The sequence below is a fragment of the Taudactylus pleione genome, unplaced genomic scaffold (genome assembly GCF_031769625.1).
Source record: "Taudactylus pleione unplaced genomic scaffold, aTauple2 ptg000037l, whole genome shotgun sequence".
Taxonomy (NCBI): Eukaryota; Metazoa; Chordata; class Amphibia; order Anura; family Myobatrachidae; genus Taudactylus; species Taudactylus pleione.
This window is the reverse complement of record NW_028284439.1, coordinates 17,588,466-17,611,500: the sequence shown is the minus strand read 5'-3', so window position 1 is coordinate 17,611,500 and position 23,035 is coordinate 17,588,466. Positions and strand designations below refer to the sequence as shown.

Genomic DNA, 23,035 nt, shown 5'->3' with positions numbered 1-23,035 from the left:
GGACAGGCCAGCGACTGAAGCTGAGGACCGAAGAGGACTGCGGGGGAGGAAAGCAAAAGAGCTAACGGAGCTTCTCCCCCCCCGCAGCCTCTTCCACCGTACTGGTAGGCGGCCTTGGGCCACCGGTATTTTACTCCTTCCTAGACCACCAGGGTTGTCGGGCACCAGGCCTGTGGCATAAATTCAGGCAATAGACCTGTGGGTCTATAGGTGGGCACAAGGCCCGGGCAACATGGGGGGAATTATGCCCAATTGAAGGTATATGCCCCCGAAATAGGTGTGTGACTTGGGCATTAGGCCCAGGCCACTAGAGGGCCCACCTATTTGCCCTTTAGTGGCCTGGGCCTAATGCCCAGGTCACTCACCTATTAGGGGGGCAGATACCTTCATTGGACTGCATAGGTGGTCTGACAGGCATACGAGGGGCACCTGGGGGGACTTTTGCTGGGGGCACTGCACGGGGGGACTGCAGCTGGGGGACTGCTGCTGGGGGCACTGCACGGGGGGACTGCTGCTGGGGGCACTGCACGGGGGGACTGCTGCTGGGGGCACTGCACGGGGGGACTGCTGCTGGGGGCACTGCACGGGGGGACTGCTGCTGGGGGCACTGCACGGGGGGACTGCTGCTGGGGGCACTGCACGGGGGGACTGCTGCTGGGGGCACTGCACGGGGGGACTGCTGCTGGGGGCACTGCACAGGGGGACTGCTGCTGGGGGCACTGCACAGGAGGACTGCTGCTGGGGGCACTGCACAGGAGGACTAAAGGGCATTAATGTGCGGCATATGAATTAATTACAAAGGTTCTGTGACTGGCTGACTTCATGCCTAGATTTCACCTGTTTTTAATGAGCCACAGAACCTGTGTAATCCATGAGTGTCCCAGTTTAAAGGGATGATATGGTAAGCCTACTTATTCACTATGGGTTTTGTGAACAGGCAAGTTATATTACCTGAAAGATCATGGAGGCATTAAAACATGCATATCAGATCTGCATTTTAGGGGCGTGTGGTGGCATGTGGGGAGGTCTGAAGCATAAATTATGATGGGACCCAGAAATGGTCAGGTAGGACCCCATTTTTTTAAAGTGGTGGATCCCTGGGACCCACAAATTTTGTCGCTCCCCGTGATCACTGAGTAGGTTAATTGGTTCCCCACAAAATTGACCATAGTGTGTGTGTGAGCATGTGGTTGAGGATATAGATTTGTAAGATCCACTGGGGCAGGGACAGATGTGAATGGTAAGATATTCTCTGTAAAAAGCGCTGCGGAATATGTGTGCGCTATATAAATAACTGGTAATAAATAAATGAAATAAATTTGTGCTGTAGGCAATGAGGAGGGGGGGGGGGAACTCTCCTCCCTCTCTCAATTTAACAACTATATATAGACGTTAAAAAAATATATTTTTCAGATAAAGGTTAAACATAAATGCTCCCTTATACCATTGCTCACAGTTTTATTACGCTGGCATAATCCTTTGGGAATTATTGCATATTTTAATAAAATGGAACATCATTTTAATATGCAATCCTAAACAGAAAGCCAACCCAGATTTTCTTTTTTAAATCTAATTGGAAATTTTTCATTTTGTAAAGCAAACAAGAATGTCCAAACCAGATCATCATCTTTTTAATTTAAGCAAGATTATTTTGTAATCCGCTGGCAAGAACATAAAAACAATGAGAGACATATACCGGAAAATGAGTGAACTGCTCGGACTGATGTGTGACCACCAGCCGCAAGCCGATTCCTACTCTAGCCTCAATGTGATTGTCTGGCAATGACTGAGATGCTATGGACTCCCAAATTAGTTCACACACACAAAGACCTCATATTTGATGACTTGAGAAGAAATGACTTCAAGTGATGTGCAGCACTTTGATTACTATGGCCCATTCATTACTATAGCTCCATTCATTTCTATAACTGAATCATTTTCAATGGAGTTTTTTTTTAAGTCGTTCTTTTCCCCATCAAAATGAATGAGCTATAGCTGATCAATTGGGGAAATCACAGCACAAACTTATGTAAACCAATAATGGGTTATACATCGAAAAAGGATGTCTGCGCTAGTATAGACATTCAAGGATCCCAAAAGCTGTTCTAAAATATGTATTTAACCAGACTGAACTGCAGTTCATTAAAAGCAACTTCTACACATATTGTAACACATGTTTATTGAAATAATGTAATCATTAAAATGCAAAAGTGTCAATATACAATAAGGTGCAATAATACTGCTCAAATTGCTTAAAAATCAGAACTCTTAATAGATATTCAAATACGTATTGTAAAGTCCTGTATCTCCGGATACTGCTGATAGTGTGCCCTCGAATTGGAGCTGTTATCTCCTATACATTTTCGGAGGGTCGCAATTGGATCCCAGTGTACTTATTTACCACTACTTGTGGCTTAGATCAGAGTCTGTAGGAAGGCAAATAGAGCAATAAGAGTGCAGTGCTCAATCTTTCTCCCATGACACGTTTTCTTCCCAGAATGAGCGATAGGTACCTTGACATGATTTGAATGTACAAATACGCTGCGGTGAGGGAAGGGGAGGCCCTAAGCACTGGTGCTGGTTTCAGGTTGTGTAGGTTTTCTCCACATATATTTATTTAATATAATCCCAAAAGGAATTTATGTAGTAAAGTGGAGGTGCACCCAGGAGAGTGGGGAACTAGTCACATTAGGAAACAAAGAGAAAATGACTTTTTTGGGGGGGCACTTAAACCTACTAAATTATAAAACTTAAACATTTATTGGTAGTAATTAAAATATACTAAATTAAAATACTGCATGTGTCCAGAAGAGACCTAACACAGTAAATCACACAAATAAAACCCACTAAATGACCACACGTCAAAACTTGTGTGGAGTAATAGTGAGCATTTGTGCTAGAAGCTGCTCATAAAAATAATTGGTCACACAGAGAAACCAGGAAATATTTACACATTTGTGGTGAAATAACACCCAAATCATGTGTGTTATGGTGACACCAATTAGTGGTTACTATCCAGGGATTAGGATTCAATATACCTAGGGTGAAAATCTGTTATAATCCAGAAATAATTATAGTACTCTGTGTCCTGTATATTACACCCAGCTATGGTAATATCAGCAATTTTGCAAACAGAGCCAACAGCATATATACACAGCATGTGTGGCAATATTATAGTATCACAATGTCTCTCATAGAGCTCAGATGAAAAAATATAGATCTGTAGTGGAACCAAACACTGATTTGCATCTGAAATTTTCATTGAATAAACAATTTGGTAATTTGTCTCATGAGTGTTTTGGTTGAAAACACAGTGATGTGGACAGAGTTGCTTTGGCCAGATGACTATATTCCCACCTTTGTCAGATGGTTTGAAGAGTACCTCCTTCCACTCTTTAAGAGCAGTACTTTCTTTCTTGGCTCATGTTTACCCTATTTGATTTTCTTTATACTTTTTTTTTTTTTTTTTTTAACTGTATTTGAGTCCAAATCCAATAAAGATTTTAGCTTCTGGGAAGATGGTATCTTGGGGCGGCATAGATGTAGATTTCTTTCTGCATACCTTCTTTCTCACATGTGAAGTATTACATAATACCAATAAGTTCTTCCAAGGTCTCAAGTGCCTCCAATTCCTCCTGTGTTTCAAATTCTGAGTCAAGATTGGTTAGTTTCATCTTCCTGTATGGTTGTTGGTAATCATCATCCGAATGTTCCCCATATTTATTTGCGAAAACCTTTTTTTAAAAGAAGTTTCCTACCAAATAGTCTTAGGTCTTTTTCCTACTGAAATCGATTAAAGGGGATGGTTGGTGGAAAGGATAGACCCTTGCTTAGCACACACATCTGTGCATCTTTTAGGATCCTATTGGACAGGTTGATCATTTTTAAGTTGTCCGGAGTGCTCAGAATTTTCTGTTCTCGTTCTTGAGGATTGATGAAATGTTGGAGGGGCTTCCCAAGATCTTGTGTCCCTTCTTCTTTTTCCAGCTCATCCTCGTTCTTTTGCCCGATTTCTCCCTTTTATGCCACAGCCCTCCTCTAAAAAAGAAAACTGGGTTCTTTGGGGAGAGGGTATGATATTTTCAGCACTAGTTGACTATTTCAGAAGAGCTACATTGGGTGTTAAAGTTATGCTCCCTATTTATTCTGGTACAATTCCACTTGAAGATTTTGCCTACTGCAAAATCCTTATAGCACGCAGGTATTTATTCCTTTTTTCTTTCTATATCTTTCTCATATACTAATAATTCCTTCTTGTTTTTTTGAAAATTGGTGTCCTACTTCCAGGTTTCTAGATTTTTGCCTAGTTCTATTTCCCTCTTACACTCAAGTATAAGATCATGCTTTACCAGTATGTTCATAAGGTCCTGTTAACATTTAAGCAAACTGGTTTCCCATTCGCTATTTAGGTTGCTTGTAACAAGTCCAAAGGTAGGAAATATTTTGGGTCTTAGACCCCGTGGTGATATTTTACTTTTCAAATAGTTCTCTATTGTTGTCACTTCTTTGTTTATTCTAATCTGCTTCTGTAGGACAGATTTAAGTTTCTTAAAATCTTATCTTTGTCACCCACCTAGGATTAAGTTGCTCACTTCCTATTGCCATATACATTTTAAATGTCTAGAGAGCAACTTTAAAGCACAATTGTTTCTCCTAAATAGAACCCTTCATACACCTTATACATATTTATATCCTTCTCATTTGTGAAAGATATATTATAGGCAGCTCCATAAAATACTGTTTGTCATCTATGTACTATATATATTAATAATAATATTATTATTATTAATTATTATTTTTATGTCTGTCTAGACTACAGTGCAAGCTTGCACTCTGCTAATGATGCCATAATGGTACCAATTTTGCATCATGCTTACAACTATGGAAAGTAGAATGTTTTCTCTATGCCTGTAATATATAACCTTATACTAGGCAGTATACATTATGATTTCTCCCATAGAAAAATTTACTCCCACATCACAATTACAATGTGAATGATTAGAATTTCCCCTCCCACATCCCAGTCTCATTGCTGATTGGTCATCTGTGATACTTATTCAGGATAGGCTTCTGGTGAGAGAGACTTCCAATAGAAAGCCCCTCTCCAGGTGAAACGTACATCTTGGACCAGTGAGCCACCATTGTGTACATGGTCCACTCCCCTAGCTAATAGGACACGGTGGACCCAACTAACCATCATACTGGTGCACTTCACTTAAGGTATTCGTCCTCGCAGTCTTACAGACAACAGGACTGCCAGGGTTATACACAGCGAGGAGGACTTTTTACCACTTACCTATATTGAGGTGTTGGGACGACTCTACAGGCACACTCACCTCCTGGTCACTGTGTATCACCACACACAGAAGGAAGCAGCACCCTGTGAGTTTCTCCATTATCTGCTGCACTGTCATTCTTTATTCAGGCACTCTCATTAGCTGTGGGCTTGGTTAAAAATGCATCTGTTGTGCCTATGGTATCTGATTCACCACTGAATCCACTCTGAAAACACATGCCTGTCATCTATGTTTTGATTCTACCAGAGGTGTTAAGAGTATCCACTCACACACTACTAAATACCAGGGGTAATATAGTGTGCAGCAGCCATTCCCTTCACTACCCACTGGAGCAATTTCACTATACTACTTTTACTATATGTTTTGAAACTGGTAGATGATGCGTAATTGGTATGTTATACCGCCGAACCTAAGCTCGGCAGATGAAATACCGACGACGGAAGGCCGGCAGATGGAGATCCTGACAGGGTATTAACCCTAACCCCCCACCACAGATGTGTAAATATTTCCTGGTTTGTCTGTGTGACCAACTATCACTTTTATGAGCAGCTTCTAGCACGAATGCTCACTATTACTCCACACACGTTTTGACGTTTGGTCATTTTGCTGTTTGTTTTTTGTGTGATTTCCAGTGTTAGGTCTCTTCTGGACACATGCAGTATTTTAATTTAGTACATTTTAATTACTACCAATAATTGTTTAAGTTTTATAATTTAGTAGGTTTAAGTGCCCCCCCAAAAAGTTATTTGCTCTTTGTTTCCTAATATGCAAAATATTGCACCCCCACAAGCGCAACGGCAAACACCCAAGAGGGCACTGATGCATGGAATACTGGGTTAACAACCTAATCTACAGTGATAAAATCCTTTCAAAAGATAATGGCATACAAACTTTTAATGGCTTATTACTATTGCTCAGTTTTGACAAAAGCCTGGTACAGGTGGCTGTAGACTTTATGTACACTCTGATCATCCCTTCTCTTGCTTTTTGCTACAGATGAGTATAGTCAACTATACTTTCACCTCCTATATTAATGACTACATTTTGTACATGCTGCCTTGGTTTATTCTTTTCAATCTGTTATATTCAGTAAATGGTAATAATGCATGAAGATGTACAGACATTTTAAAAAATTAGCTTTAAGGTTGTACCCTACAGATGTCGACTAATAGCTAGTATTCCTTTAGAGATTCAAAGGAACAGGTAATTGAACATGGAGAGCCCACACCTTTTGCATACAACTTCGTGTGTGTGTGATATATACACACACATACAGTCAGGTGCATAAATATTGGGACATTGACAGAAGTTTCATATTTTGGCCTCTATTCACCACCACAATGGCTTTGAAATGAAACAAACAAGATGTGCTTTAACTGCAGACTTTCAGATTAAATTTGAGGGTAATTACATCCAAATCAGGTGAACGGTGTAGGAATTACAACGGTTTCTATATCTGCCTCCCACTTTTTAAGGGGCCAAAAGTAATGGGACAAACTAAACTATCCTAAATCTAACTTTCACTTTTTAATACTTTAATCCTTTGCAGGTGATTACAGCCTGAAGTCTGGAACGCATAGATATCACCAGACGCTGGGTTTCATCCCTGGTGATGCTCTGCCAGGCCTCTACTGCAAATGTCTTCAGTTCCTGCTTGTTCTTGGGGCATTTTCCCTTCAGTTTTGTCTTCATCAAGTGAAATGCCTGCTCAATCTGATTCAGGTCAGGGGATTGACTTGGCCATTGCATAACATTCCACTTTCTAGCCTTAAAAAACTCTTTGGTTGCTTTTGCAGTATGCTTCGGGTCATTGTCCATCTGCACTGTGAAGCGCCGTCCAATGAGTTCTGAAGCATTTGACTGAATATGAGCATATAATATTGCCCGAAACACTTCAGAATTCATTCTGCTGCTTTTGTCAGCAATCACATCATCAATAAATACAAGGGAACCAGTTCCATTGGCAACCATACATGCCCACACCATGACACTACCAGCACCATGCTTCACTGATGAGGTGGTATGTTTTGGATCATGAGCAGTTCCTTTCCTTCTCCATACTCTTCTCTTCCCATCACTCTGGTACAAGTTGATCTTTGTCTCATCTGTCCATAGGATGTTGTTCCAGAACTGTGATGGCTTTTTTAGATGTTATTTGGCAAACTCTAATCTGGTCTTCCTGTTTTTGAGGCTCACCAATGGTTTACATCTTGTGGTGAACCCTATATATTCACTCTTGTGAAGTCTTCTCTTGATTGTTGACTTTGACACATATACACCTACCTCCTGGAGAGTGTTCTTGATTTGGCCAACTGTTGTGAAGGGGTTTTTCTTCACCAGGGAAATAATTCTTCTGTCATCCACCACAGTTGCTTTCCGTGGTCTTCCAGGTCTTTTGGTGGTGTTGAGCTCTCCGATGCGTTCTTTCTTTTTAAGAATTTTCCAAACAGTTGATTTAACCACACCTAATGTTTTTGCTATCTCTCTGATGGGTTTGTTTTGATTTTTCAGCCTAATGATGGCTTGCTTCACCGATAGTGACAGCTCTTTGGATCTGATATTGAGAGTCGACCACAACTGATTCCAAATGCAAATGTCACACCTAGAATCAACTCCAGACCTTTTACCTGCTTAATTGATAATGAAATAACGAGGGAATAGCCCACACCTGTCCATGAAATAGCTTTTGAGTTGATAGTCCCATTACTTTTGGCCCCTTAAAAAGTATGAGGCACATATAGAAACCGATGTAATTCCTACACTGTTCACTTGATTTGGATGTAATTACACTCAAATTAAATCTGAAATTCTGCAGTTAAAGCACATCTTGTTTGTTTCATTTCAAAGCTATTGTGGTGGTGAATAGAGGCCAAAATATGAAAATTCTGTCAATGTCCCAATATTTATGCACCTGACCTAACTCTGTGTGTGTATATATATATATTAGGGATGTGCAGGCTCGGATAGGTTCGAGTTTGCACGTGGAGTTCGGATTTTTCCCTCCAAAAAAACGGAACTCAGTAAGAGGCAAAACGTCATCTTACATGGACGAACATCATCATTCCTGGACTTTTGTCCAGGAATGATGATGTTCGTCCATGTAAGATGACGTTTTGCCTCGTTCTGAGTTCCGTTTTTTTGGAGGGAAAAATCCGAACTCCACGTGCAAACTCGAACCTATCCGAGCCTGCACATCCCTAATATATATATATATATATATATATATATATATATATATATATATATAATGAGAAGGGAGTGCACCATAGTGAAATAAATCACAAAGAGTTTATTACATTCTAAATAGGAACACTCTCATTTTGTCTAAAATGAGCAAGCATATCACAGAGTCCAGGTGAATACCGCACGGCGGATATCCTCTACTCCGTCTGACTGCTAATGGTAGATGCGGGTAACCGGCTCTTTCTCCTTCGCGCTGGCGGGCTTCCCCCGTCAGGATTTAGACCGGCCGCCGGTCTCCTAACTACATCCCGTATTACACAGGTGCTTAATAATGCAAATGAACTAGGATGATGCCCTTTTATATGGTCTGTGGGTTAAATTATTATTTTTTCTATAAAAACTCCTGCTTATCTGTGTTCTTTCCTTTTCTTTTACAGATAACCACACTGACATGATGGAAGTTGATGGAGATGTAGAGATCCCATCCAGCAAGGCAGTCGTATTACGGGGCCACGAGTCAGAAGTGTTTATTTGTGCCTGGAACCCAGTTAGTGATCTTCTGGCCTCTGGGTAAGTGTTTTTTCTATTGTTTTGTTTTTCTTAAATATATTCAATTTAGCAGTAGAAATTGCTAACTGTCATTTGTTATAGAAAAAAACTTATTGAAAAGGGCTGAACAAAACTGAGGCATTAAGACCTGTGAAGTACAGTGTGATGGGTTAGGGATTTGTAAATTGTGTGACCAGCATGTTGTCCAAAACTGGACAATATTTATTAATAAAGGAGAAAAGTGGCACTTTTGAGTCTGGTGCTAAATGGAAAACTGACAGTTTCTGGATGTTATGATAGAGTTGGGGGTCATTTAGTTATTAACTGTTTTCATTCCCTATTCACCAAGTGAGGGAGTGCAGGAGTTTTCTTAGCTACACCTCTGCCTTGCACCTGTTAGACTTAGCATCATGCTGCATGGTAAATGGAAAACGTCGTAGCTTCCCTTTGGGATATAAAAAGATTTTGATGGTTAGAATAAAATATAGCTGTACAGTTGTAATATTACTCTTACAGTGTCATTTACCATATTAAGGAGCGTTTTAATTAAGGCAGTTTTCTTTAAAATTATGCAGAAACTATACTTTGTTCACTGTATGCATCACCGTTATGTTTCACAGAATTCTGCAAAAGGCTTAACTATCGGCTCAGATTGTAGTAGGCTGTGGTATTTGCACAATGCTCATCTTGTTCCATTAAGCAATCCCTGCACCAGAGGTTCCCAAACTCCACCATTACAGTCCAGGTTTTAAGGATATCCATGCTTGAGCCCAGATAGTTAAATCAATTTGATTGAGGTACTAATTAAGTCACCTGTGCTTAAGCATGGATAATCCTTAAAACCTACACTGTAATGGCAGAGTTTGGGAGCCCCTGCCCTACATGATTATGTTACCATCAAAATCCTTACCATGCCATCTTCATGTCACAGCTGAAATCAAGATATGTCAGACTAGTCAACTCTTTTCCAACCTTCAGCTGTTCTTGAATGACAGGAGAGGAACCCAGTGGGTTGTTCTGTGAACTGCTGTGTGTTGACAGAGATACTCTTCTGCATACCGCTGTTACGCTGGGTTATTGAGTTATGCTGGCCATACACTAGTACGATGTATGAAGAATCACATCGTACTATGTTTTCTCTTGAACGCCCCGGCAGTCCTGACTGAACGATTTGGTGCTTTTTAACACATGATCTGCATACGATTACGATAGATATGATGGGCTGCACATCTGATCTTACGATACGTTTTTAAGAGCAGCGGGAGTGCGCATCGGATCGTATCTTACCGAAATACTACACGATTCATCGTACGACATTTTGGAAATCGCGCTAATGTATGGCGAGCATTACTGTCTCCTTCATGTTAACTTGAACAAGTCTGTCCATTCTCCTCTTACCGTTCTTGTTAATAAGGCAATTTCATCCATAGAACTGCAGCCTACTGAGAAACTCAAACCATCACATCTGCCACAAACCATTCCATAGTCAAAATTACTTAAATTACATCTCTTCCCCATTCTGTTTTGTCGTTTGGTCAACAATTAAACCTCTTGACTTTGTCTTCATGCTTTTATGTATGGAGTTGATAGTACGCAATTTGCTATTCAGATATTGGTACTAAGTAGCAGGTGTACCTAATAAGTGGCCATGAAATAGTATGCCTTTATGACTGAAACTCTATGGTATTCACTGTTTATTAACATATTATCAGTAAACCACACAAATCCAAGAACCCGGATTTAAATGTTTTCTTGCTGTGTACAGTTTGTTAATCTACAGGGTGTTTCACACGCTATTGGCCTAAAAGTTTTTCTTATAACTTTAAAAGTAATTGACGTAATTTAGTGAAATTTGAAACCTGAGGAAGTCATAGCAGTTGTTGAAAGTGTTCGCCATTATCATCAAGGCTTGCTGTTCACACATGCGTAACGTGAAGGTCAACTGTTCACCACCCTAGTCAGCAGCGCAGTCCAAAATTCAAATAGAGGAATCACACCTACTGCCAGTGCGGCTGGCAGTTGGTGTGGTTCCCCTATTTGAATTTTGGACCTTGCTGTGGCCCCACCTCTGGAAAGTCAATTACTTAAAAAGTTATAAAAAAAAATTGGGGCTAATAGCAAGTGAAACACCCTGTATATCCAGAATGGTTTTGATTTTTTTTTTTTCTTCTAAATATATAATCCCTTCACTCTATTCCTGAAATTTTACACACTAGGTCAGGGGATTCAACAGCCAGGATATGGAATCTAAGTGAAAACAGTACTAGTGGATCAACGCAGCTGGTCCTCAGACACTGTATACGAGAAGGTGGACAAGATGTCCCTAGCAACAAGGATGTAACATCTTTAGATTGGAATGTAAGTAATGCACTTTTGCCACAAATATTAAGCTCTGTTAACCCCACCCAATTCATTTTGTTTTATTTGTTCTACAGATGGGTCCTCTTACATCTAGCCTCCTTGCAGCGTTAAACAGCTAATTCTAGTCATGCCATGGCGTGACTTGGTAGCGCCAAGCATCTTTTCTGCGACTTTACCTTCAATGCGTCTTATTTGCACAGCGATGCAAATAGATAGCACAAGCAGCTTCTGCTGATTAAAATGCTATGCAGCCAGCATGTCTGTTCTGTGAACGAGTGCCGGTATATCTGCATGCGAAACACTACGTTAGTGTCAGCGGCTGTAACACTGTTACGTAGTGTTTAGCATTCAGATATACCCGCAGTCGCACACAAAATATAGGCATGCTGCATACTTTTTAATAAGCAGAAGCTGCTTGTGCTATCTATTTGCATTGGTGTGTGAATAAGACTCATTTAAAAGTAAAAAGTCGCAAGAAAAGACGCTCAACGCTACCAAGTCACACGGTTGTGTGGCGCGACTTGTAGCGCATGGAGGATAGATGTATGTGAACACATCTGTATTTGAAGCCATTTTATCCCTAGACACAAGTCAGATTAACATGTCTTTGTTGCTTTATGCTGCACGTTCTCCTACCCTCCATTCTTTGTTATGCAGGGTCTTTTATTTTCTTTTTTTGATGCATATAAGTAATGTATTTTTTTTTTACTTCTAACAGAGTGAAGGAACACTTCTAGCAACCGGGTCTTATGATGGTTTTGCCAGAATATGGACGAAGGATGGTAATGCACAATTTACCCTACACCTTAATAATACAGTTTATTCCCTTTAAGAAGGCTTTTACCACATTGTTTTTATATAGCAAAATATATGCACTTACAAACAGGTATTTAATCGTATATATGGTATTCAATGCACTATCCCCTCTTTAGAAGTAGTGTTTTATAGAGGTTGATGCGTAAAGAATGTATTACATTTTATTTAACTTTTATACAAAATATATACCTTAGATGCAAGGGAGATTGCTGTAAACTGATGTAGTATAGTGTAGTAGACCTATTTCTTCTTCAGGGTCCATAGGGCTCCACAGGGAGACCTTGGGGTGTAGGTGGTGGTTGCGGACTGGGCACCACACAGTTAAAGTTTTCAGCTCCCAGGATACATCGGTCCATCCCCCTATACCCCGAGCCAGAGGTACCTCCGTTTCGTCAGTGCCCGGTCGGAGTCAGTGGGCTGCTTAGGCAGCCCAGATGGCTTTATTTTTATGATTTTATTTCTTTTTTTGTAGTTTTTCTACTGAGCAGGTAGCAGCAGACTGTCCACAGGACGTCTGCACTCCCACTCCGGGCGCCCCAACGCCAGCAGCGGCTGAGTATTTCGGGGGGAAACCTGGGGACCTTGCTAGCCGGCCCCACGGATGGATCCAGACTGCATCCCGGACACAAGGGGACAGGTAAGCGGTGACCCGAAGATTGCCAGTCTTACCTCTGGTCTCAGAGAACCGGCTGGAGGTGCCCAGAGTGAACACAGGCTTTGTCCACAGCGATCCACTAGACCACCACGGTACATATGGAGCGGGAAACCAGCATCCTGGTGGTTGTTAATCTGCATGGGGAGGTCAGCTTTCCCCTTAAAGCGGCCCCTCAGCTCAGGGCGCCATTCCTCTGAGGTCTCTGCCCTGAGCTGCTATACTCCTCTGACCACGCCCCCTCAGAGGTCGGAGGCCATTTTCTCAGGCTCAGCCACAGCGCTCTCAGGAAAAGCCTGGGTCTGGTCCCCTTACATCCCTCACCCTGGAGTCAGGTTATGTAGCGCTATAACCCATCAGATGTTGAGTCTCTGACCACAGAATCTGTGTAGTTGATTGTAGTGCCGTTCTGCAGTTCTATTGTATTTCTGCATTGTATGTGACTTATGCTAGCGCTACCTGTCTGTGTATTTCTCTATACTGTCGGTATATACCTTTCCCTTTTTCTCCTTACTTGGCTCTAACATACAGGTGTGTTCAGGGTTTTCCTGTGCCTCACATCTCTTGTATTGTAAGGGTTGTCACATACAGTTGGTTACTGCACTGTGCCATATTTGTGCTGTGCACTCCTGCAGCTTGCCCAAGCATAAGACGGGATCAGTATATTGTATTCCTACTTGTATTATATATACCTAGTGGTTGCATTATACCCAGTGCTGTACTACTCTGCAGCTATGTCTAGCAAGGGCAAGAGCAGCAAGCAAGCTATCATGCAAATTATGTTCTGCAGGAATAAGTGAAGAGTATTTGATACAAGATGGGTTATGTGCGAAGTGTTATACCCCACCAGGCCCATCAAACCCCCTAGCTCCTGCACAGAAGGCCCCCTGGGCTTCCTTTTCTCAGGTGCTGGATACTATTGCGGACCGCCTAGCGGTCCCGGCTGTAATTCCCCCCTCTGGGGTTGCAACAACAGGTTCAGACTATACAGGTACCTCCTGTTCCCCCTCCATGGGTAGACATATTTTCTAGCTCAGTACAGAGTCTGGTGGCTACCTCTACAGCAGTGATTATCAACCTCAGTCCTCACGGCACACCAACAGTCCTGGTTTTAGTGTTACCCATGCTTGGCACAGATGGTTAAATCAAAGTAACTGAGGTACTAATTAAGTCACCTGTGCTCAAGTATGGCTATCCTTAAAACTTGGACTGTTAGTGTGCCTTGAGGACTGTGGTTGGGAATCCCTGCTCTACAGCCTTTCAAACTATGTTGCCCCTACCCAGTAAAACGTCTGTGTCCTGTGTTATCCTCACAGTACACGCAGCTCTCAGATTCTGAGGTGTCATCTGAGGGGGCAGAAGATGCTGATCTCTCTAACACAGACTCTCCTCCGGGGGAGGAAGAGAGTCAGTCAAAATAATATTCCTGCTTTGGTGCGAGCTGTTAGATCCATCTTACTAATAGAAAATGACGAACCAGCCCCTAAATCGAAGCACACACTGGTTAATCGACAGAGTGGCTTCAGCAGAATTCTCTCGGATCAACTAGCTGAACACATGGCAGCAGCCTGGCAGACGCCTGGTAAGAGGTTTCAGTCCCAAAAATGTCTGACCACCTGTTGTTCATTTCCTGCAGCTCATTGTTCAAAATGGGAGACTGCCCCTGCGGTGGATTCCCATGTTACACGGTTAATTAAAAGCGCTACATTGCCTATCCCTACAGTATCCTCTCTGAAGGACCCTACGGATAGAAAAGTCGAATCTGGTCTTAAATCGATGTACTCTTTCAGGGGCTGTTGCTCGTCTGACCATTGCTATTGCATGGGTGGCTAAAGCAATAGAGAGCTGGGCTGATGCACTTGAAGACTCTTTTCCCTCTGATGCATCTAGGGATCAGATGTCTTTCTTAGCTCACATATGTGATGCAACTTCCTATATAAAAGAAGCGACATTGGATGGCAGTCTCCTAACTTCTAGAGTTTCAGCCACGGTGGTGTCTGCCCCGCCGTACCTTGTGGCTATTCTCATGGGAAAGCCGATGCAGATTCTAAGAAGGGCTTAGAAGTATTGCCCTACAATGGGTTCATCATGTTTGGCCCAGACCTTGACAAGATTGTAACCACATTGGCGGCATCAAAAACTCTGCCTTCGTCTTCTACTATAAAGCCTCGGTCTACATCTTTTAGGTCCTTTCGTCCTCAAGTAAAGCGCATAGGTCAGTCCTTTCCTATGCAGTCGGCTTCCACTAGCGCCGCCAAGCCCAGGACCAAGCAGGCCTTGACCACCAGACGCCCCGCTTCAAAATCGGAGGACAAGCCTTCAGCCTTGACGGGACGGGCCTCCCCCTGCGGGACCCCAGAGTAGGAGACCTGACTTCAGTTTGCCCAGTGCTGGTGTCAAACCACCATGAATGCTTGGGTAAGAGAAATGGGGTCTCATGGGTACGCCCTCTCATTTCAAAGACTGCTATCCCACTAATTTTTCTACACAGGCCTTCTTTCAGACCCAAACAAGGCCTTGCAAATCTAGAAAGCCATACAGTCCTTCCTGCAAGCAAGGGTAATTGTGCCAGTCCCACTATCTGAGAGGGACCGGTTATTATTCCTCTCTTTCAGGTTCAGAGGCCGAATGGGTCTCATTGGCCTATCCTCAACCTCAAATCCCTGAACATATTCCACAGGGTACCCCGGTTCAGGATGGAAACCCTACGCTCCGCCTATCATCCTAACTATGGAGCCTGGAGCCTTTGGTATCTCTGGATATTCAGGATGCTTACCTACATGTACCTATAGCGCCCTCTCATCAGCAATATCTCCGGTTTGCTATACTACAGCAACACTTCCACTTTCAGGCTCTGCCCTTTGGACAATCCACAGCTCCACGAGTATTTAACAAAAGTAAGGCTATAATGGTGGCCCACCTGCGTGGTCAGGATGCCTGACTGCTACCATATCTGAGTGACCTCCTGCTCTTTGCAGGATCCCCTGAGGTGCTTCAACGCCTTCTGCAGCTATCCATTGCTTTTCTTGAAAAGCACAGATGGTTAATCAACTGGAAAAAGTCCTCCCTGAATCCTTCACAAAGAATGGTTCATCTGGGAGCCCTGCTAAATTCTCAGAATCTGAGAATTTTTCTGACAGATAAGATCTCCACACTTCAACTGCGAGTATGCAGCTCTCTCCACAGTCGCTGAGTGTCAGTTCACTCTGCAATGCAGGTTCTGGGATCCATGGTATCCACCTTCGACATAGTGGAGTATGTTTGGTTCCACTCCAGGCCTCTGCAAAGGCTAATCCTCTCCAGGTGGAATGGGTTGCCCCATCAGATCAGAGCTCAGACGATGGTGCTCTCTCCAGAGGTTCGTCTGTCCCTATCTTGGTGGCTACAGAAATCTCATCTAATCAAGGGTCGCCCCTTTTGGATCCCGGACTGGTTACACCTAACAACGAACGCCAGTCTCCGGGGCTGGGGCGCAGTGACCGGTCAACACTCTTTCCAGGGCCTATGGACATCGGTCGAATCAACCCTGCCAATTAATATATTGGAACTTCAAGCTGTCTACAGGCCCTCATACTGGCCCAGGACATACTTCAAGGAAAACCTGTACAGGTACTGTCTGACAATGCCACAACAGTGGCTTACATCAACAATCAAGGAGGCACTCTGTCGGGCAGTTGTGACAGAAGTGTCACGCATTCTGACATGGGCCGAGGGTCACCTCCTGGCCATCTCTGCGGTGTTCATTCCGGGAGTTCTCAATTGGGAAGCAGACTTCCTCAGCCGTCACAACGTGCATTCCGGGGAATGGTCTCTTCATCCAAAGTTTTTCAACTCTTAATGAACAGATGGCGGCCTACCAGAGGTGGACCTCATGGCCTCTCGACACAATCACAAGCTGCTGGTGTAAGGGTCCAGAAGAAGGAATGCCGAGGCAACCTTCGTAGATGCATTGTCAGTGAAGTGGACCTTTCAGTTTGCGTGCCTATTCCCTCCAGTCTCCCTTCTTCCTTGAGTTCTTCGGAAGTTCAAACAAGACTTAGGCACTGTCCTGCTGGTGGCTCCAGCTTGGCCCAGACGTCATTGGTAATCAGATGTTCGGAGTCTCTCCATCGACACTCCGTTCCTGCTGCCTCAACGTCTGGACCTGTTGTCTCAGGGTCCTTGCCTTTACCCGCACCTGGGTCGTCTGTGTTTGACGGAGTGGCTCTTGAGACATCCCTCCTGAGGTCCAAAGGATTCTTTAGCTCTGTGGTCCAGACTATGCTCAGAGCACGTAAGCCAGCCTCTGCTCGGATCTACCACAGTGTGTGGTATACATATTTCCAATGGTGTCGTACCAGAAATTACGACCCCCAAGTGTTTAGGATTTCCAGAGTCCTGGCCTTCCTTCAAGCTGGATTGGACCTTGAACCTCCGCCTTGCCTAACTGAAAGTGCATGTCTTTGCTCTATCCGTTTGGTTCCAGCATTAGACTTGCTCCACTACCGGATGTCCACACCTTCCTCCAGGGTGTCCTCCGTATACAATATCCCTTTGTCCCTCCAATGGCTCCATGGGATTCGTCAGTAGTTCTCCATGCCCTCCAGGGTCCTCCGTTTGAACCTCTGGAATCTGTGGAACTCAAGTGGCTCACAACGAAAACTTTTTCTTCTGGCTATGGCGTCTGCCAGAAGGGTGTCAGATTTAGGGGACCTCTCCTGTCGCTCGTACTCTCCCTGCTTTCCTTCCAAAAGTTGTTATTCGTTTCCACAGGAAATTGTAGTCCCGGCCTTTCAATCACCAGACCTATTGGCAGGTGAGGCCTCCTTGGATGTAGTCTGTGCCCTCAGGATCTACGTGGACCGTACCAGTTCTCTTCAGAAATCAGACTCCTTATTTGTGCTCTATGGATTTCACAAGAAGGGATGGCCAGCAAACAAACAGACATTGTCTAGATGGCTTCGCATGACTATCTCACAGGCTTGCATGCAGACAGGCCTTCCTGTATCGGCTACTACTACTGCTCATTCTACTCTGTGGGTACTTCGTGGGCAGCTCGCCGTGGCGCCTCAGTTGAACAGCTTTGTAAGGCGGCCACGTGGTCCTCTGTCCATACCTTTCTGAGGTTCTATGCCTTCGATACATTTGTCTCTCAGGATGCTTCCTTTGGACGCCGGAATCTCCTCTCAGCGCAGGAGCGTCCCCACCGTTAATTAACTGCTTTGGGACATCCCCAAGGTCTCCCTGTGGAGCCAATGGACCCTGAAGAAGAAAATTAGTTATGGTAAAACTTGCCTTTAACTCTCTCTCTCTCTTCGAAGTTTATAGGGTCCACAGGGCACCCGCCCTGACGCACCTGGCTTCTTATGGGCTCTATTTCTGATCACCGGTTTCCCGTCTTCTTGTACGTGAGTGTGTGATTTCTTGTGTGTACCAGTCTTCCTACTCGCTTCTCCTCCTCCGGCCTTTGGCTTGTCACGAACTGAGGTGCCTCTGGCTCGGGGTGCGGGGGGTATAGGTTGATGGACTGATGCATCCTGGGAGCTGAAAGCTTTAACTGCGTGGTGCCCGGTCCTCAACCACCACTAACACCCCAAGGTCTCCCTGTGGACCCTATGGACTTCGTAGAAACAGATAACAAAGGTAAGTTTCACCATAACTCTCATTATGTATATCTTGATATTTATTCTTTCACTTGCAGGTAACCTTGCAAGCACCTTGGGGCAACATAAAGGACCTATATTTGCGTTGAAGTGGAACAAGAAAGGAAACTTTATTTTAAGTGCAGGGGTTGATAAGGTAAGATAAAGGTTTCAGCACCCTTGGTACAGTCATCGCACTCCTTATAGTTTTCTTCTGCTCATGTCGACACATGTATACATGACTTGTTTATAGGACTTGCATATTATATTTCTTTCTTTGGTGCAGGTTAGTGTGCTAACAGAGATCCCATTGCTATTGTTCTTCTCTTCTCTATAATCCCTTTAATTCCTACGGTCATTCTTATTAAAGTGTGGTAACACTCTTCTTTGTTGCCCAGTGAGAAGGGATTACATGATACCATTATAGACAAGGAATTACTTCGTTAGGTCTGGAAAGTATTGAAAACGACAGTAGTAGACACAATGCTCTGAGCCTGCTCATATCCCACATTGATGTTTTGTGTAAACCTTTCCCTATGCTAGTCACATTGTAGCAAAGAACATTTAAGGTAAAGTTTGGTAATTGAATCTATGTACTCGAAGAAACAAACTCTCTCCCCAACTCAACTGATGTGGAGTTTCCATAGACATGTCTGATATTCCAGTTAGGATAACAAATGTGGCAATTAGCCAGAACCTGAAAGGCACATCTGCTTTTTATTTCCACATATCTTCACTTGTAAGGTCACATAAATCTGTTTAAGTACAACTTTTAACTGAGAATACAGAGGTTATATTGTGATTCTTTCAGATTGTTCTCAATCACGTTTGTTTCCGTCATACAGATAAGGCTATTGTAGCTTTGCTTTAAACCCAGGCTGTTGTCTGTATGTTCTATTTTTCGACAGGATTAGTTATGCAGAACCAGCAACACTTGTTAGTTTATGGTACCTAGCCTCATTATCTGTTTTAAGTATTTCTTTCAAAATACATATATATATATATATATATATATATATCACACAAACCCGGCACTCACATGCTTTTCAAACTGCAACTCCTTTGAACATAGGGAATGTTGGTTCCAAAATATTGCGATAATTTGTTAAGCTGGCCACCGCTTCACGGTCATTCCCATCTAGCCAGTCCCTACACTGATTCTCAGATAAATGAACTTGATCTGCCATCTTGGGCTCAAGCTTGCATACATTTTAAACATGAAACTGGGTCCTGCCTTAAAGAGACAGGACCACACCCAGGGCTATCAGTTAATAAGCACCTGGAAAAAGAAAAAAGTTTTTGTCTTACATTTGAAAAACAGGGTGCCCTAGCAAGTGTGACCACAAAATTTAAATAAACGACAGGCTCAATCCACGGCACTCAACCATCTGGGGTGCCCTTGGTATGTGACCACACCATCTACATAAAAAATATCACACAAACCCGGCCCTCACATGCTTTTCAAACTGCAACTCCTTTGAACATAGGGAATGTTGAGTGCCGTGGATTGAGCCTGTCGTTTATTTAAATTTTGTGGTCACACTTGCTAGGGCACCCTGTTTTTCAAATGTAAGACAAACTTTTTTCTTTTTCCAGGTGCTTATTAACTGATAGCCCTGGGTGTGGTCCTGTCTCTTTAAGGCAGGACCCAGTTTTCATGTTTAAAATGTATGCAAGCTTGAGCCCAAGATGGCAGATCAAGTTCATTTATCTGAGAATCAGTGTAGGGACTGGCTAGATGGGAATGACCGTGAAGCGGTGGCCAGCTTAACAAATTATTGCAATATTTTGGAACCAACATTCCCTATGTTCAAAGGAGTTGCAGTTTGAAAAGCATGTGAGTGCCGAGTTTGTGTGATATTTTTTATGTAGATGGTGTGGTCACATACCAAGGGCACCCCAGATGGTTGAGTGCCGTGGATTGAGCCTGTTGTGTGTATATACATGTGTGTGTGTGTGTATATGTATGTGTGTGTGTATATGTGTGTGTATATATATATATATATATATATATATATATATATATATTTATATTTATATTTATATTTTTTTTTTACATATCAGGACAAGCCTGGCCAACCTGTGGCTCTCTAGCTGTTGTGTAACTACAAGTCCCAGCATACTCTCCCACTGATCAGCTTGTAAAGCATGCTGGGACTTGTAGTTTCACAACAGCTAGAGAGCCACAGGTTGGCCAGGCCTGTATTAGGCAATTGAGTCGTATATTTTAGGAAAATTACGTTATGGGTCATTTATCACATGATTAGATGTATGTCATTATTTATTAAATAATTGAACCTTACTGATTCTAAAGTAATAAGTAAGTAGTACCTAGTTCCAACCAAGTGCAATTCATGTAATCAACAGAAAGTGCTCTACAACATCCATCTAAAAGTAAAACCTTTTTTAGTATCTTGTTTGAAATATTTACCAATGAAACCGTGCCAAAAAAAACCTGTGCGGACCTCTTCTACTAATCCAGTCCAGGAACAGTTAGGCCATTGTAGTCTATAATTTTATAGTAAAGAATATAATATACAATTGTAGAACACTAAATATGTTTGACAAATATTCCATAAGTTGTTGTCCCAGCATATTTTTCTTAAAGGTCAAGTTTTATAATGCTCTCACAAAGGGGGAGAATTCAATTGTTCTGTGCTGCCTGCTGCTCTCATCTAAAGTGACTGGAGCAATTCAATTGTTTGTGCTGATGGGTGCGAGTGCTACCAAGGCCCATTATTTCTGCTCACACCCTCCTGAGATGGCAAGCAGAAATCTGAAAAGTCTGGCCCAAACTCATCGTGCCCAATACATTACACGAGTTTAGATGCTTTACCAGTCTAAACTCAGTGCTTTTGTGTGATAAATAATAGGCACCCATTAACTTGCGCCTGCCAGCACAAACCAAAAGTTTCATCGATCTACAGGCCTATGTCATCATGGTAAATGTTAATTGCGTACTTTACCATAAAAATACTGATAAAAAATTTCCATACACTTCCATGCAAGCCATATTTTAAGTAAAGAAACAAATAATTACCTTGTTTAGTGTAAAGGACACTTGTATCGCCACAAGAGCCCCGTATATACAGTCAGGCACTGAGGTGGTGATTTGAGTTTGTTTTACAGCCACTGGACATGAAAACCTTTAGGCTGCGTACACACCTATAGATTTCTGTTCAATATGTCTGGTGGGAAGGGAAATCTGGTAATGTATGGGAGCAAATAACAATAGAAATTTGCTTCCATACAATGGAAAACGGACCATATTTTCCTCACCAGACAGATTGGACAGCTATATCTATAGGTGTGTGTGCAGCCTAACAGTCATTTATACAGTAGATTGAGTCCACTTCATTGTAATAAGACCATTTTATTTAAAAAAAAAAGACACCATAGGCGTTATAAATGAAGGTTGACCAAAATTGGATCATGGAACAGGACAGTGATCCTAAACATGCTAGAACATCTTCAACTGAATGGCTGAAAAAAAAAAAAAAAAGTGTAAATCTGTATGTTAAATTTAAAAAAACACATTTATAATCCGATTTACAGTATATAGGTAATAAGTATACTTTTTAATTTTTTTGTGAATCTTTAATTTTAATTTGCATACGTAACACCCCAAACCACAAACTAATATGTAACTAGTCCTCTATGAGAAGAAGCTATTATGGATCTAAGAGTCACATCTCTACTAGATCTCTGGCTGTTAGTGTTCCATAACCTATCGGGGAGTAGCAAAGGCTGCCTGACCATCCACCACCACCTGCAGTCTGGCCAGAAATAACGTTAAGTGTGGGAGCTGCAGGTCCCTAGTTTTCTGTTTAAATTGTGAGCGGCTCTCTGCAACTTCAAATGCAAAATCAGGAAGACTACCGTGTAATTTTCAAGCTTGTGATTTTGCCCTGCTAGTTTCAGGACTGCATCACTGTCTATGCACATTTTTGCTATAAACATTCATTGCGGGGCACCATGATTTGGAAATTGTGCATGTAGGCGTCATACTTCCTTGTCAAATTCATGAGTTAGCCAGTTTTCCATGAATTACTTCAGTTTGGGCCCTTTGCTCTCTCAGGAAATCCTACAAATCTGAGATTATTTATATCTCCTTAGTCAGCTCTCCCTTTCAGACATGTTTTGCCTACGAAGATTCATTTGAGAGCCAGACTAGAAATTTCTCTTTTCATGGTGTTGAAAATGTCTTTCAGGATAGAATGTGTTCTCAGTCTCCCCAAAAACAAAATAGAAAAATACAAACATATATCTCCTTAATCTTTCAGTTACCCTTTTCTTAAAGGCAGTAATAGCCGGAAGCACGTGTTTAAAGATGGATCACATCCTGTTAGAGGATTAACTGGCTCCACCAGAGGGGAGGAAGGTTAGGAATTGAAAATTCTGGATAGTTTGTAGTAGACAAGGAGTGAGTGTATTTTCCCAGCTTGGACACTGCTGTCGCCTGTTTGGCCAGTCTTCTCTCTGCTGACAGGATATTGTTTTTAAAATTGTTTACTGTGTTTGTAAATTATTAGCAACCAGTGAAGCACCCTGTAGCC

General features: G+C 42.5%; 1 protein-coding gene across 9 annotated transcripts in view; it reads left to right on the top strand.

Annotated features, from left to right (window-relative positions):
- The window catches only part of TBL1XR1 (TBL1X/Y related 1), a 205,127-nt gene that overhangs the window by 152,399 nt on the left and 29,693 nt on the right, over positions 1-23,035 (top strand). For all 9 annotated transcript variants that reach the window (XM_088452418.1, XM_088452424.1, XM_088452417.1 and 6 more), the window contains 4 exons: positions 8,918-9,050; positions 11,246-11,387; positions 12,109-12,172; positions 18,539-18,636. In XM_088452418.1, coding sequence (XP_088308544.1) covers positions 8,918-9,050; positions 11,246-11,387; positions 12,109-12,172; positions 18,539-18,636 — 437 coding nt within the window. The remainder of the gene's footprint in view (positions 1-8,917; positions 9,051-11,245; positions 11,388-12,108; positions 12,173-18,538; positions 18,637-23,035) is intronic.